Raw genomic sequence first — 13780 nt, forward strand, 5'->3', positions numbered from 1 at the left:
TGTCAAAAATCTAATGGGTTGTACGGCCCAATACAGTGCATCAGTCTTATCCACACAAGTGTAATTACACTCTTGGGATTATATTCCTAAAAGTGCTGTAGCAAACATTACCACAGTAAGCAATACGATTACTAACTCCACACAGACAAATGCATGCCAGGATGATACTGATTTTACAGTGTTCTGAAATATTTATCAGAAGATTGTATCCAAATGCATACAGCTAGCTTTGTTTTTAATAAAGCTCTGTTCTGTTTATTAGTGAGAACTGAAAAGTATTATTCATAGGTGTGATCTGAATCAACAGAATATATATATATATATATATATATATATATACGCATAATTATATGTGTTGTGCTTATATATCTTACCAGTACATTGCAGTTACTTGCAGTTACACACACACACATCACTCCATAGGGATTTGATATTCCACCAACATCTGGATCCTTGGCGGTAGTTCTTCAGAATCTAATCTAATCATATAATCTAACTATAGGTGTGGTGGTACTATAACTCAGCCAAAACTCCCAGACAAGTCAGTCAGCTCTCCCATTTGTAGAAGGGTTTCAAATACATTTAGCTGAATCAAACAACCAGTTGCTACAAAGATAATTAGGATTTTTGTTTTATTTACTGGCTTGCTACAATTGGATGGGATCTTCTCATCACAATAAAATATCATGGCTGGGTCTACTTACGCCCATGTAGGACATGGAACAGTAATTTGAAGGAAAAGAAGTATCTTAAAAATGTAAGAAGTGGCCTGAAAGATACAGAGGGATTTGACAAATTATGAAATGCTTACACCAAAGTACTTTTTATGAGTAGTCTATCCAAATACAAAAAGCTGTAAAAGTTGGCTAACATTCTCAACTTCTTGGGACCAGTTGCTAATATTTATGAAGCAATTTTTAATATATTTTCTCCTGTGGCATAAAAATATGTATGAAATACATATGAATATTTGGGTAGGCTGGATATTTATGAAAATCTAGCCTACCCATGATTTAATCACGTTTACTGCAGCTCAATATCAAATACGCAATACGTTCTTCTGTATTCACATTTACAGTTATTATAGGTGTGCTAAACAGACAGACCCTGTTGTCTATGATGATCCATCTCCATCAGTACCGATCAGGGCGCAGCCCTGTTCACAGATCACAACGGAACCTAAAGCAGGAGCAGCTAGGGAGGAGTGGAGGGATGAAGTATCGCGAGAAGTGAGAGGAGAGCTCGTTGGTGAGATCTTTACAGCATCATCTCGGCTCCTTCTCCCAGGCGGATCGGTTGGTACGTGTGTAGGAGGACAGTGACGTGATTGTTTCACTCCCAAATTCACACATAGACTAATGAAACAACACATTTGACAAAAAACATCCTGCACATTTATTTTGAATGGAAAGTTGTCCGTTTGGTCCAAGGAAGGGCTTCGACGGGGACCACGTTATTGGGCAGCCTGGCGAGGTAAGGTGATCATGTTTAGACGATGCGTTGCCTTAATCCACACATTGCTAATAAAATGACTCAAAGGCACGATCTAAACCTGGAGCAGTATAAACGGGACATGCGGGTGTCGTGTGAAACACATGACGTGAAATATTGAGCAACATCCAACGTTTCACACCTGAAGGGCGCTCTCGTCGACCTCCACACCACCGTCCTAAAATAAGCACAGTGCATTCGTCGGGTTTTGGAAAAAATATACGCTGCGCTACATATTTTATAGTTATTTGCGTTTTAATACGCGTTCCCAAAATAATGAATGTTATTTGACTGTGTAGGATACGATTTCCCATATAGAATAAATAGTAACATTTAAGAAATCACCCCGTCTTCTCCCCACCACCGCGTACCCTTCAGTACTGTAACAATTTCGTGTACTACAAAAGCGATTGATTATGAATGTTTTTTATTCTAATGATCTATATTTGACTTCAACGTCTGTTGTGAGAGATCCTGTTTGTTCATGTTATCACAGCACGGGGTGAAGTGAGAGCTACACGAGGCTTTATTTACCTCCAAACCTGTCGGTCCACGTGTTTAAAACGCCAAGTTACGTATTGTTATAAACACATTTTGCAATGGGGGCAACGAAACAAAATAAGGGTTCGTTATAGCTGCAATATTTGAAATTCTTGGAGGCCTTATTTAAGTGATTAGTCTGGCCACCAGAGGCGCAGTGTTGCTGAGCCAGGGCGGGCGCCCCCTAGAGGACACGGAGTGAACAGGCCGCCTTAGTTTGGCATCTCAGTTACGGATAGTTTTTACTCAGGAAACAGGACATAAACTCGTGACCAGTAACATGTATTCTTGTTGTTTTGTTTCAGTTCCATGCGTGTTCATGAAAAATATCTTATTTAGGTTACTCCATATTACTGACACCAGGAATTTAAATTAAAAGGATCTTAATGGCAGGTAAGAACTTATTTTCAGATGTCAAGGACAAGCCCATGTAGTGTTATAGCCATTGTTTTTTAACCATAACTTTTGTCATGTTTTAAGATGATAAAGTTTTTAACTTTCAATTTTAATGATAAATAATACCTTAGCTTACAGTTATATGCCTTATTATCTTTTTATAGCCACAGAAAACAACTTTCCTCCTCTGCCCCGGTTCATTCCACTGAAGCCATGCTTTTACCAGGACTTCAACGAGATCCCAGATCAACGTCGCACCATGTGCAAGCGTCTCTACTACCTCTGGATCTGTATGTCTGCACACTTCACATTTACAAACCTCTTCACACAGTGCAAATTTCACAAACTTGTGTGTCTTTAAGCGTCCCAGGAGCCGGTTTGCTCTAAAACGACAGACGTGTTTTCACTGAAAACACTGTATTAGCTTCAGCATAACACTTCTCCAGTTACATGATTTATGTATTATAGCCAAGAGGGTTTTATGATATTGAAAAACACGACAGGCCAAGAACATTTCTAAATATTGAATGTTTTTTCCTTCACATTAAACACTGAATATAAATGGTCTTACATAAGTGTATGTATGTTGATTCTATAATGTGAATATGAAGAATGTTCTACTTATTTAAAGAATAGCATACTGCACAACATTTCATATTGTTTTGCTGTACTTTATGTGTATAGTAAGTCCTTTGTGTAGGACTTTAGTTGTGGGATATGTTGTTGAAATTTGCACCTTAGTAGTGAGCAAGAACAGTCAGAGGCATAGGTGAAATATTAAAGTAAAATTAAGTTTAATAGAAGTATTTAAAACATTAAATAGAAAAATGCTTTGCACAAAGTCAAAGTGTGTGCAAGAGAGAGCTAACCTCTTGAATCATGAATCTTCATACCAACTACCGCTGGTTATGTAAGTACTCGTGATTGAATTTTGGATGTGAGGTCTGATTTGTGTCCAGTGATGTCAGTGCTACCCCTCACTGGACCATCAGGTTTAAAATGTTCTGCCCCCCCATGTCATGCAGGTGTCCTTGCTGGCTTAGATACAAGGGGTGTGCAGAGCATTTTATCTACAGCTAGCCACAACTATGAGTGATACCTAATCTACACACTAGGGGTGCTCACAGACACAGTAACACAAGAGCAAAGAGAACACAGTAAAAAGGCACTTGAGGCCTTACATGCATATAGAAAACTTATAAGAAAACTCCCATTACATTTGCCTACTTTTTGTCCTTTATGGACAAATCACATCAATTACAGACCACTCCGGGTTTCTAGTTGTAATGTCATCACAGGAAGTACATTGATAATCAGCTATTTATAAACTATTTACATTTTACAGCAATTTACAAACTCACGTCATCAAAGTGTCCAAACTCGGATGAATCACAGTCTGAGTCCGGCGTGAATGTCCGGTGTGGCAAGTCTACCTCGTAGTCCTCATTCATGCTGGTCACCATCTGGAACTCCCGTGTCTTGCCCAAAGAACTCGCTGTTTGTGTGGCACAGACCCCTGTGAGAGACAGAAGGCAGGGTGCACACAGTGGCGGACTTAGCAATTTGGAGGCTCAAGGCGAATTTAGCTAGGGGGCCCATCAACATTAATATGCGAGAAATAAGTTCAGGTTCACACTACAAGATTTTAGGCTGGTTTTTCAGTCGCCGACTGTTTTTGTAGATCGCCGACAGAAACTGTGGTCGGACGCAAATCGGGGATCATTCGGCGCTCGCTCAGTGTAGTGTGAACTGCTGAAAGACGCTCGCCGACTGGTCGCAGACGACCGGCAGATATCTAGCATGTTTAATATCTAGCATGTTTAATATCTAGCATGTTTAATATCTAGCATGTTTCATATCTAGCCCAGTCGGCGACTGTGAGTCAACAGCAGCGTCTAGCTTCATACAACTTTACTACAAGACTGTGTTTAAGTTATTGTGACAGCACTGGAGAAATAGTGCGATTGACTATATCTATGTTCACTGCAACGGAGAGATGAAATAATTCTGGCAATTTGGGACTATGGAGTGGTTAAACGGTAAAAAATAATAATAATAACGAAAACGTGGTGTTGCTGGTTCTCGCGAGTGTTTCATTTTCGTGTTCTCGTGTTTTTGGACGGCAGCCAGATGAGTCGGCGATTCCCCAGTCGTTTAATTCGTGAGCCCACGTCACCGATCAGTCATGTAGTGTGAAAGCCACAACAACTGAAAGACTTGCGATTACAGCACAACCAGTCGTGTAGTGCGAACGGCACAAAAACCTGATGACTGAAAAGTCGTGTAGTGTGAACCTGGCTTTAGCTAGACAAGGGGGCCCTACAGTGGGAGGGGCCCAAGGCAATTGCCTAGCAACGCCTCTATGCAAAGACCGCCTCTGGGTGCACATACTAGTAACACTAGCACGATGAGAATGGGGGTGCACACTGTAACTAGCCAGGTGCCCCAATTCCTCAAGATGTCTTGCCAGACTTTCAATGGACCTGATCTTGTCTCATTTGTTCTATTACGTTAGAGATGTTGTCGTGAGAATCTGGTATGTAGCCATGGGCCTATCCATGGGTCCTAAAGGTGATAACCTTGGTACCACGCAGGCATCTGTGTCTTGTCCACAAATGTTGATCGTATCATCCCAAGAATCCAAATGTAATGGTGCAGAAATCAAACAAACAAACAAAAAGCCAAATCAACAACTGAAAGCCACTTACTATCAGATGGAACCTGAGACAAAAGTGTATAGGGACCAGGCACCAGTGGGGCTCTCGGTGCTACCGCTGAGGTAACTGCTTGGAGATCTTGAACCAGTTTCCCTTCGTGCTGGTGAAGTGTTACAGGGGACTACCAACCCTGCCTTTTAACACTGCCTCCACGCCTGGCCATATGCCTGTAATCACTTAAGGCTTCAGCGGATACCGCGGTTTGCAAGGCCTGAAATCAGATTTCGGTGTTGTTCTCACAGGTTCACAACCTTTAATACGGCCCACATCACATTTTCCCACATTTTGACCACAGTGTCTCTGACATCTGCTTCCAGCTACACACACACACACACACACACACACACACACACACACACACACACACACACACACACGTTATCTCTAGGCAATGGAATATTGGTACCTCGCCAGCTAAGAGTTCCAGTCCCTCTCACTCTGACCACCCAGCTCAACGCTTTACGTTATGCACCTAGTGATTGGCAACATTTGCTTCAGCCACAAGCCCAAACCTTGACACTCCCAGCTCATGGGTTTAGCCAGTGAGACGTGTGGATTGGTGTTTTCCATCTGAAAACGTGTCTCACTCTGCTCCACTCAAGTTTATCTTAACCACCTCCCACGTCCTGATTCCAAAGCAAACATTTTAACACTAACATTTCAACCTGTTCACATACTTCCTCATGTATGTGTGCTGTGCAGTGTAGCATACATGAGTCCTTGAAGTCAGTACTCGTGGGGTTAGTAAAACTTTGCGCGAGTGTAATCAGTCCTGTCTTAATATCTCCTGTGGGACAGGTGCTTGGTTGCCACTCACATGAATGAAGAGTGAGTTTAATGAAAGCCGTACGACTTGCATGGGCTCTAAAAATTTTACTTTCAGACCATCCGGTCTGCTTTTTATCTGAGGACCCAACTGACGCATTAATCTCTTCCATCAAATTTTTTGGGCATACTTTTGATATCAGAAAACTGAAACTTAAATGATGTCCCCGTCTCTTGCAATGAACAGGTCAGGGGTACGGAGGGGGGGGGGGGGGGGGGGGGGGGTACAGGTCAGGGGTACGGGGGGGGGGGGGGGGGGGGGGTACAGGACAGGGGTACGGAGGGGGGGTACAGGACAGGGGTATGGTTCCTGACGCACCAACCGACTGGAGATACCTGCCACTCGTATGTGGTGGCTCACTAAATTCAGATGCTCTAATGACAGAATAGCCCTTCCACGGCCCAATCCTTTTTTATTCCTTCTTTGTTACTTTTCACTTTTGCTTCTCTCTCGTCCTGCTTACTATCATCTGAACCATCACCAGATGAACTAGCAGTTCAGGTAACATTAGTCTGAACTCTCAACAGAACACTTCCAGTTCAGTCACAAACGTCTGTTCCCCAATGTCACTGGGGTGTGTCAGTTGTTTCGTCACTTCTTTTAAATCTGCTAGTGTCCATGTTCTGTAGACCGTTCTGTTTCCGCTACCTCCACTATCGGGCAGGTTACATGTTCAGATGTTGTTGGGACACTCACCCAGTCTTGCGCTGATGGTGGCAGATGCTGTGTGTGAGATGGGAGCGTCCGCCCTTGGCTTGTAGTCTGTGCTGTAACCTGTGCAGTCCGTGTCCTGGTGTGCGATTCCACTGGGCTGACCAGAGGTCTCAGGAGTCTGTGGTGTAGGAGTCTGCATGAAGAGCAGTGTTGCTGGGCTGACCACCACCACATACAGTGGCATCAAATTCTCCGGAAGTGCTGGTGGTGGGCTTTGGGAAGAACTTGGACCGTTGTCGTCAAGAGGGTCTGTTAGTGTTGTCGATGGTGGTGCTGGTGCGATATTAACGGGTCAGGGGTGTCTGGGACAACCGTCCAGGTCAGGATCTGTAAAGATACTTAAAATACTGGAGAGTTTGAAATTCTTTCTGAGTTTTCTTCTTTAATTTTAATTGTGATTTGTACATTTGCCTTTGTGTTTCTTCCTCACACATCACAAGTGCCTCCCACTTGACCTTTAACCCCTCAGTCTGCTCTTTTCCCAAACTCAATTTTAGTGCTGCTATTTGATTTGTGATGAAACTGCCTTCATCTGGAAACCCACACTGTGAAACCCATGTTTGAAATTCCCATGACTCAAACTGTCTGGCCCCTTTTGCTTTCCCATGAACTTCATCTTAGCGTAATTACGCTGTTTGCTGTAAGCATACTGACACTCGTTTTTACTTTAACACTTACCCACTTTTTTATCTTATAACACACACACACAGATCGTATTCCTCACTCTCCCTAATTTAGTCTACTGGGTGCTTGTCGTGACATCGGTGCCCTCCCCCGTAGGTGTGCCGCCCTCTGTCACGAGTCCGATCTGGGGTGACAAATTGTCGTTGAAATTTTAACCTTACTAGTGAGCAAGAATAGTCAGAGGTATGGGTAAGATATTAAAGTAAAATAAAGGTGAATAGAAGAGAGGTATTCAAAGTATTAAAAAGAAAAATGGATCGATCCAGAGATCTCCGTTGCACACAGTCAAAGTGTCTGCAAGAGAGAGATAACCCCCCTCTGTAATCATGAATCTAGGATGTAAGGCCTGATTTGTGTCCGGTGATGTCAGCGCTACACCTCACAGGACCATCAGGTCTAAAATCTTCTGCCCCCCCACGTCATGCAGGTGTCCTTGCTGGCTTAGATACAAGGGGTGTGCAGAGCATTTTATCTACAGCTAGCCACAACTATGAGTGATGCCTAATCTACACACTAGGGGTGCTCACATTACAGATACAACACATGAATTGATTTAGCTTTATTGTTGTTCTTTTGTTTTGCTTTAACTTTTGATAAGGAGTGCCAGAGATATCTTAGATATGACACTAACCATTAGCCATGTTTTGGTCTTGTGGATAGTTCACATATTGTAAGAGCATTGCAATAAGTTGATGTCAACCTTGAACACTTGAGACTTACATAGTCTGTAAAAACCTTGTCTGATGTCTGAGATCAGCTTTCTACATGTAATTCTTGCAATTATTGTGAATGTTTGTCCTGTATAAGTGTATATTAAGTGTCCAAAAGAAGAGCTTTATAAAATGACAAGTGTTGGCTGTTTTTAGTATTATGCTACATGTTAAGTTAAATATTTTAATTCTCTTGCTATTCCAACCAGTGAACAGTGCTACACTTGCGGTAAACCTGATTGGTTGTCTCGCATGGATGTGTGGAGGAGGCGGGGCCACAAACTTTGGGATGGCTATACTGTGGCTGATTCTCTTCACTCCTTGTTCCTATGTGTGCTGGTTCCGGCCCATCTACAAAGCCTTTAAGTGAGTTCGGATCATGCACTGTGTGCATTTTAACTGCTCAATTATATGTCATGTCTTGCTCCCAAATGATCATTTGTAGAATGGCAAATCTAAATAATTAGCATTTGCTAGTTGCTGTGGTACATTTTTGTGTCATTTTCCAAAGTAATTTGCACTAACAAAATTATTTGGTTTAATTAACTGGTACATTGTGTGTTTGCATAATTGTAAATGTAAATTTACACTAATTAATAGTATGGTATATATTCTAATCATATTTTATACACCTAGACATTTACATTTATGGCATTTAGCAGGTGCTCTTATCCAGAGTGACTTACAAAGTAAATATGGGGAACTAGACCCAGTCTAGTTCCAAAAGATGGAATAAAGGCAATTATATTGAACGTTTGTGAGAAATTGGATACCATCACTTAATTTAAAGCACAGCCTATGTCTCCTGTCAATATTTATATATGAGGTTTTAACCTTTTTTCTGCAGGACTGACAGCTCCTTCAACTTTATGGCATTTTTCTTCGTATTCATGGCTCAGGTTGTGATCAGTATTATCCAGACAGTGGGCATTCCAGGCTGGGGAGTGTGGTAAGAAATCTTGATGATGAATTTGTAGAGATGTTAAAAAAATTAATCAAAAATTAATTGATTGATTACCATAAGTGTATATAAGTACATTAAGTATTTACCATATTTTTTTGTGAGTGGAGTTACCTCGCTTGACCCAAAATTATTTGAAAGTGCACATTAATTGGACATGATGTTTAGCTTTATGGCTAGGAAATAAATACGAAACATATTTTCATTTACCCTATTCGGACCATGACTGATCCTTTGACTTGTATCTTTTTGTTTGTTTCTTGTTTACTGTAACATTGAAGTATGAAGAATCCATGAATTATTAAAAGTATTTGAATGGAGTGACGTTTTGGACGATATTCCAAACGTGTAGATGTGCAGTGTTTCTAATCTCTATCCCTCATTTCTTCATTCCAGTGGTTGGCTGGCCACCATTACATTCTTCAGCACTAATATTGGGTCTGCTGTGGTAATGCTGATTCCCACCATCATGTTCACCGCTGTGGCTGTGCTCTCCTTCATCGCTCTCACCAAGGTGCCCAACTCACTACCCACAACACGCAGTTCTTTCTCCAGTCCTCATTTTACCCGTCCGTCGTTTACGGCTCTTGACCATACCGGCGGTAACGATACGCACTGAAATTGTAGTTCTAATGTTTCATAACGTTTTTTTTTTTTATTCGCCATATTCGATTTAATTTATCAACCGAATTGACATTGTTCACATTTCTCAACAATAGTCACAAGACAGCAGTTCGGTTTCTGAATGGGAGAAAAATAAAAGATGTTTTTGTGTGCTGCAGGTCCATAACTTCTACCGTGGCAGTGGTGGGAGTATGAGTAAAGCCCAGGAGGAGTGGGCCACGGGGGCATGGAAGAACCCCCACGTCCAGCAGGCCGCCCAGCAGGCAGCTATGGGGGCAGCCCAGGGGGCCGTGCAGGGGCAGTACTCTGATGCCCCCACCTATAACTACAATGACCCTATGTAAAAGGATTTTAGTAATAACAGGCAGAAATAAGTGCAACAGGGTATTTTTGGGGGGGGGGGGGTCCAAAACAAGGTGACAGATTTGAGTGGGAAGAGTGCAAATAACTGACAGATTTATTTTAAAACGGGTTGTCTCCTGTAGAATAATGCATAGGACTTTGCTTTAGCTGTTTAAAGTATTGTTTTCGGTCTGTTGGCCCTGTCAGTGCTAAACTGCCAGTCCTCCTTTGTGCTAACAAGGCAGTTTTAATAGCTACATACTATTTTGCCATTAATAGTAGCTGAAATATGGTGGCATTCCATGGCCCAGTGCTTCTCTAGTGTTCTCTAGGTTCCTAGTGCATTGGGCATTGGATAGTAACTATCATTGTTGCACTACAGAAACCTTGAAACTTACAGTTTCTCTGGATTTAATTTCACATTATTCGAAAGGTCTCTTTTTGGGCGTAGTGGAATTTTAAGTGCTAAGGACAGTATAAATGGTTAAAACACTATGTAACACCAAACTGACTCTACATTGAGCAGATAGCCTAAGACTGGCTGAAAGTTTTTTTCTGCAGCACATTGAAGATAATATATTGGTGTTTAAGCAGACAAGTTATGACTGTCTACCAACGTATTCTAAATGTTTTCCTAATCTATGTCTTGTGCAAAAGGAGACCTAAAGGCTAACACTAGAATAAATGCATAAATTAAGTTATAAACCTCTATAACTGAGGTTAAATAAGTTAAAATGAATGAAAGTTACTTTCCATTGTACTGAGCCATTGGTCTTTGACAAGCCAATGTTCTTTGATCATAATGTTTCATTACAGTAAGTCAAACATCTGGCTTGTTTTTTTGGTTATTATACACATAGCCATATAGCCATATACTTGTACAGTTATGTTTTTAATTTTATCTGTATTGTTTAGTGTAAAGTGTAAAAATGTTAACAATGGTCAGATTTTTGGTTAGTTTAATTTTGTTTTCTTACCTCAGGTTTTCAGTTGTTCTTTTCCCCCTCAACATGTTGTCAAACAAAGTCAAACTAAAGCAATCTTGCACATCTGTCAAATACTAATTCAGGGCTGAATATCAAAAAAAAAAAAAAAAAAAAAGCTGTAAAAAGATTATGAAATTATTTTTGGAACTTCTGTATTTCCAAAAATCCCAGCAGACATTGGCATCATTTTTGAACTACAGAAGGAATAATAATGGATCCTGTTAGCAGACAATACAAAATGGAGCTCAGCCCACTAAATTTAGGAGAGAATGATCTGGAGGTCACAGAGATGACCCACGACCTGCTTCTTTGTTATTATTCATTTCATTTGTAAATTTATTTATATAATAAGTGGTGTTGTGTAGTATTGGGGATTTAGTTTTCTATTTGTCTGCCAATTCCAGCCTTTTTGGTGGACTGACCTTTTTATTGAGGAAACTATTTAAATGCCTGCAATTAAAGCACACTACTCTCTATGGGTTTCATAGGAACTATTATCTCCACTCATAATTCACTCAGAATTCTGTCATTTCCTAATAGGATTATAGATTAAACTGTAATATCCCACCTACGTATGTGTAAATATATGCTGTGGTACAGTGACCAGTATATCGTTGTGTAAAACTTCCCAGATTACGTGGATTTAAAGATTATGTAAACCCTTGGTCAAATAATAAGGTTTTTGTATTTTCAAGACATAATGTGTGTAATTAAGACAGAAAGATTACCGATATAGATTTAAGTTTATAGAGAACTGAATTTGTCCATGGATTGATGTGAAGTGGCTACATTTGAAGCTGTCGAGTTGGAAGTGTCTTTATATATTCTCAAATATACTTTAAATTCATTCAAAAAAGTAAATGCATCAAAATTATGTACAGTATATGTAATGAAAATGTTTTAAAATCTGTAAAATAGCATCTCATCTGAAGAACTGTGAAGTATGTGTTCATGTAAGATGTGTATCAGGAGTTGATGTGTATCATGTATTGATGTGTATGTATAATTTTTGTAGGTTACTGTAAAAGACCATAGTCATTATTTTTGTGTGTATGTGAATGTGTGAGACAGTAGTGTTCACTGTTTCTCACCTATTACACTGGAGTAGTCACGGGCTTTGTTGAAAGAGGACAATCAATCTAGTAATTTTCATCTTCTGCTGTTGACGGTGCCCTCAAGCAGAGGTTCATGAATCCAGTCCTGGGGCCCTAGAGGTCTGCACACATTCAGGTTTAATGTGTCCCTTTACACTTGATCCAGACCACGGAGGACGTGATAAGTAGCTGATGTCCTGGACAAGGTTTATTAGGAGCAGAGAAACTGCAGGACTGAGTCCCCAGCACTGGGATTGAGAACCTAGAAAATCAGAGAGCCATCTAGTGGACAGGATGTGTTACAACCACTGTCTGGTACTTGGATCAGAAGTAACGGAGATGAAAAGGCTCATATCTGACATGGGTGATAAAATGATGATTCAAGTACAAATGTTATATCTCTGTGGCACTAGCAAAAGCAAAGTCTGCTGTCCATTGTCATGACCTACACATGGTAAAATGGTATGAATGCATATATAGCAGAAACACTGTGGAAAGTAAATTAAATCTTGTTCATAGTGTAAAGTGAATGGGACGATAACAATAGAACCAAAAGAGGTAGTCATAGTGTGGTGTTTGGTGCTCTGTAAACTTGTGAATCAAATCATGTGCCATGTGTACATAGGTGATTGTGTGTGTGTGTGTGTGTGTGTGTGTGTGTTTGTGTGTAAGTATATGTGTGTATGTTAATGTAATTGTTGTTCATCCCAAAATGGAATGTACTGTTGACATGGAGAAAATAGTGAGACATAGCCGTCTCCCTTCACTCCAGTCTTTCTTTGCCCATTATATATTCTCTCTCTCTTTCTCTCTACACTATCTTTCTTTCTTTGTCATTTATCTTAATGTTCTTAAAGTTGGTGTCATGTTACAATTATCATTCTTTTTCTTTGACACAAGTACAGAATTTGAGTCCTGAGTTAATTAAGCTGCATTATCATGAACACACTATAGGATAAAAACTCTAGAACCAGGCAACCCTGGTCGTGCTCTTTAAAAGCAACATGATCTCCAGGAGGTTTTAGAGATTTTTTTTCTAGACCATTTTGTATTGCTTTTGTATTATTTTGTGTTTCCTTATGGCTAGTAAATGTATTGTTGGAATATGTGTGAGACAGTAATCTAATTCTTTCAGCATCCTTGCTTATACTTCTTTAAATCAGTTTTCCCAGCAGAGGGCAGAGATGAGCTTGGTAGAAGTGTTATTTTATATCAACACCCTGTTTCACAACCTTCTGTCTGTGTCGTGTTATTCTGGAGGTCCAGTTCATCAGAGTTTAGCCATCCCAGTTCTAATGCATCTTACTCTTTATCACGTCTTTTGCTGTATTGTGCATCTCTGAGCTAGGCCAAGGTGTCTGTGCGTCCCTCCAGGTCAGGGAGAGAAGGACAGATGGTGCTGTACATCTCGACACGCTTTGAAACAACACCATCCACAACTTGCCATGGCATCATGTGGTCAGTCTACATAATAAACTTTGGCACTTTCAATTCTTGCATGGGTTGGACATGTCATTCACACATGGTTAGAAGTTTCTTTTTTTTTATTGGGAAAGTGATCCAACATTAATGAGGAGGGTAGAGGAAAGACTTAATTGGCAGGTCCTTGTTTGTGACATTCCAACAAGAACAAGGTTGGTAGCAAATTAATTTGTGTAAGCCATTCAGTGAGCTTTACATACTCTCTTTGAAGTA

General features: G+C 40.5%; 2 protein-coding genes across 3 annotated transcripts; one reads left to right on the forward strand and one right to left on the reverse strand.

The window, feature by feature from the left end:
* The first annotated feature begins 1250 nt into the window (after positions 1 to 1250).
* Positions 1251 to 13576, forward strand: scamp5a (secretory carrier membrane protein 5a). 2 transcript variants are annotated; one of them, XM_077007264.1, is made up of 7 exons: positions 1251 to 1473; positions 2337 to 2424; positions 2592 to 2717; positions 8288 to 8444; positions 8926 to 9027; positions 9436 to 9553; positions 9822 to 13576. In XM_077007264.1, exons 2-7 carry the CDS (start codon positions 2418 to 2420, stop codon positions 10005 to 10007), a joined length of 696 nt encoding a protein of 231 aa, XP_076863379.1. In that variant the 5' UTR covers positions 1251 to 1473; positions 2337 to 2417; the 3' UTR covers positions 10008 to 13576. The 2 variants fall into 2 exon arrangements, with proteins under 2 accessions (XP_076863379.1, XP_076863380.1); XM_077007265.1 differs by having other exon boundaries at positions 2371 to 2424.
* Positions 3290 to 8309, reverse strand: LOC143515193 (uncharacterized). Its single transcript, XM_077007266.1, has 2 exons — positions 6667 to 8309; positions 3290 to 3943 (listed from the first exon to the last, which is right to left on the reverse strand). The coding sequence occupies exons 1-2, from the start codon at positions 6866 to 6868 to the stop codon at positions 3777 to 3779; spliced, it is 369 nt and encodes a 122-aa protein (XP_076863381.1). The 5' UTR covers positions 6869 to 8309; the 3' UTR covers positions 3290 to 3776.
* Positions 13577 to 13780: the final 204 nt, after the last annotated feature.

The sequence above is a fragment of the Brachyhypopomus gauderio genome, chromosome 5 (genome assembly GCF_052324685.1).
Source record: "Brachyhypopomus gauderio isolate BG-103 chromosome 5, BGAUD_0.2, whole genome shotgun sequence".
NCBI classification, from domain to species: Eukaryota; Metazoa; Chordata; class Actinopteri; order Gymnotiformes; family Hypopomidae; genus Brachyhypopomus; species Brachyhypopomus gauderio.

Bases quoted from the DNA above. Each gene is read 5' to 3' on its own strand.
- LOC143515193 (XM_077007266.1), bottom strand. From the start codon at position 6,868: ATGCCACTGTATGTGGTGGTGGTCAGCCCAGCAACACTGCTCTTCATG. The intron at 3,944-6,666 runs GTGAGTGTCCCA...TGTCTCTCACAG, and splicing joins CACCATCAGCGCAAGACTGG to GGGTCTGTGCCACACAAACA.
- scamp5a (XM_077007264.1), top strand. The intron at 8,445-8,925 runs GTGAGTTCGGAT...TTTTTTCTGCAG, and splicing joins CCCATCTACAAAGCCTTTAA to GACTGACAGCTCCTTCAACT. The intron at 9,554-9,821 runs GTGCCCAACTCA...TGTGTGCTGCAG, and splicing joins CCTTCATCGCTCTCACCAAG to GTCCATAACTTCTACCGTGG.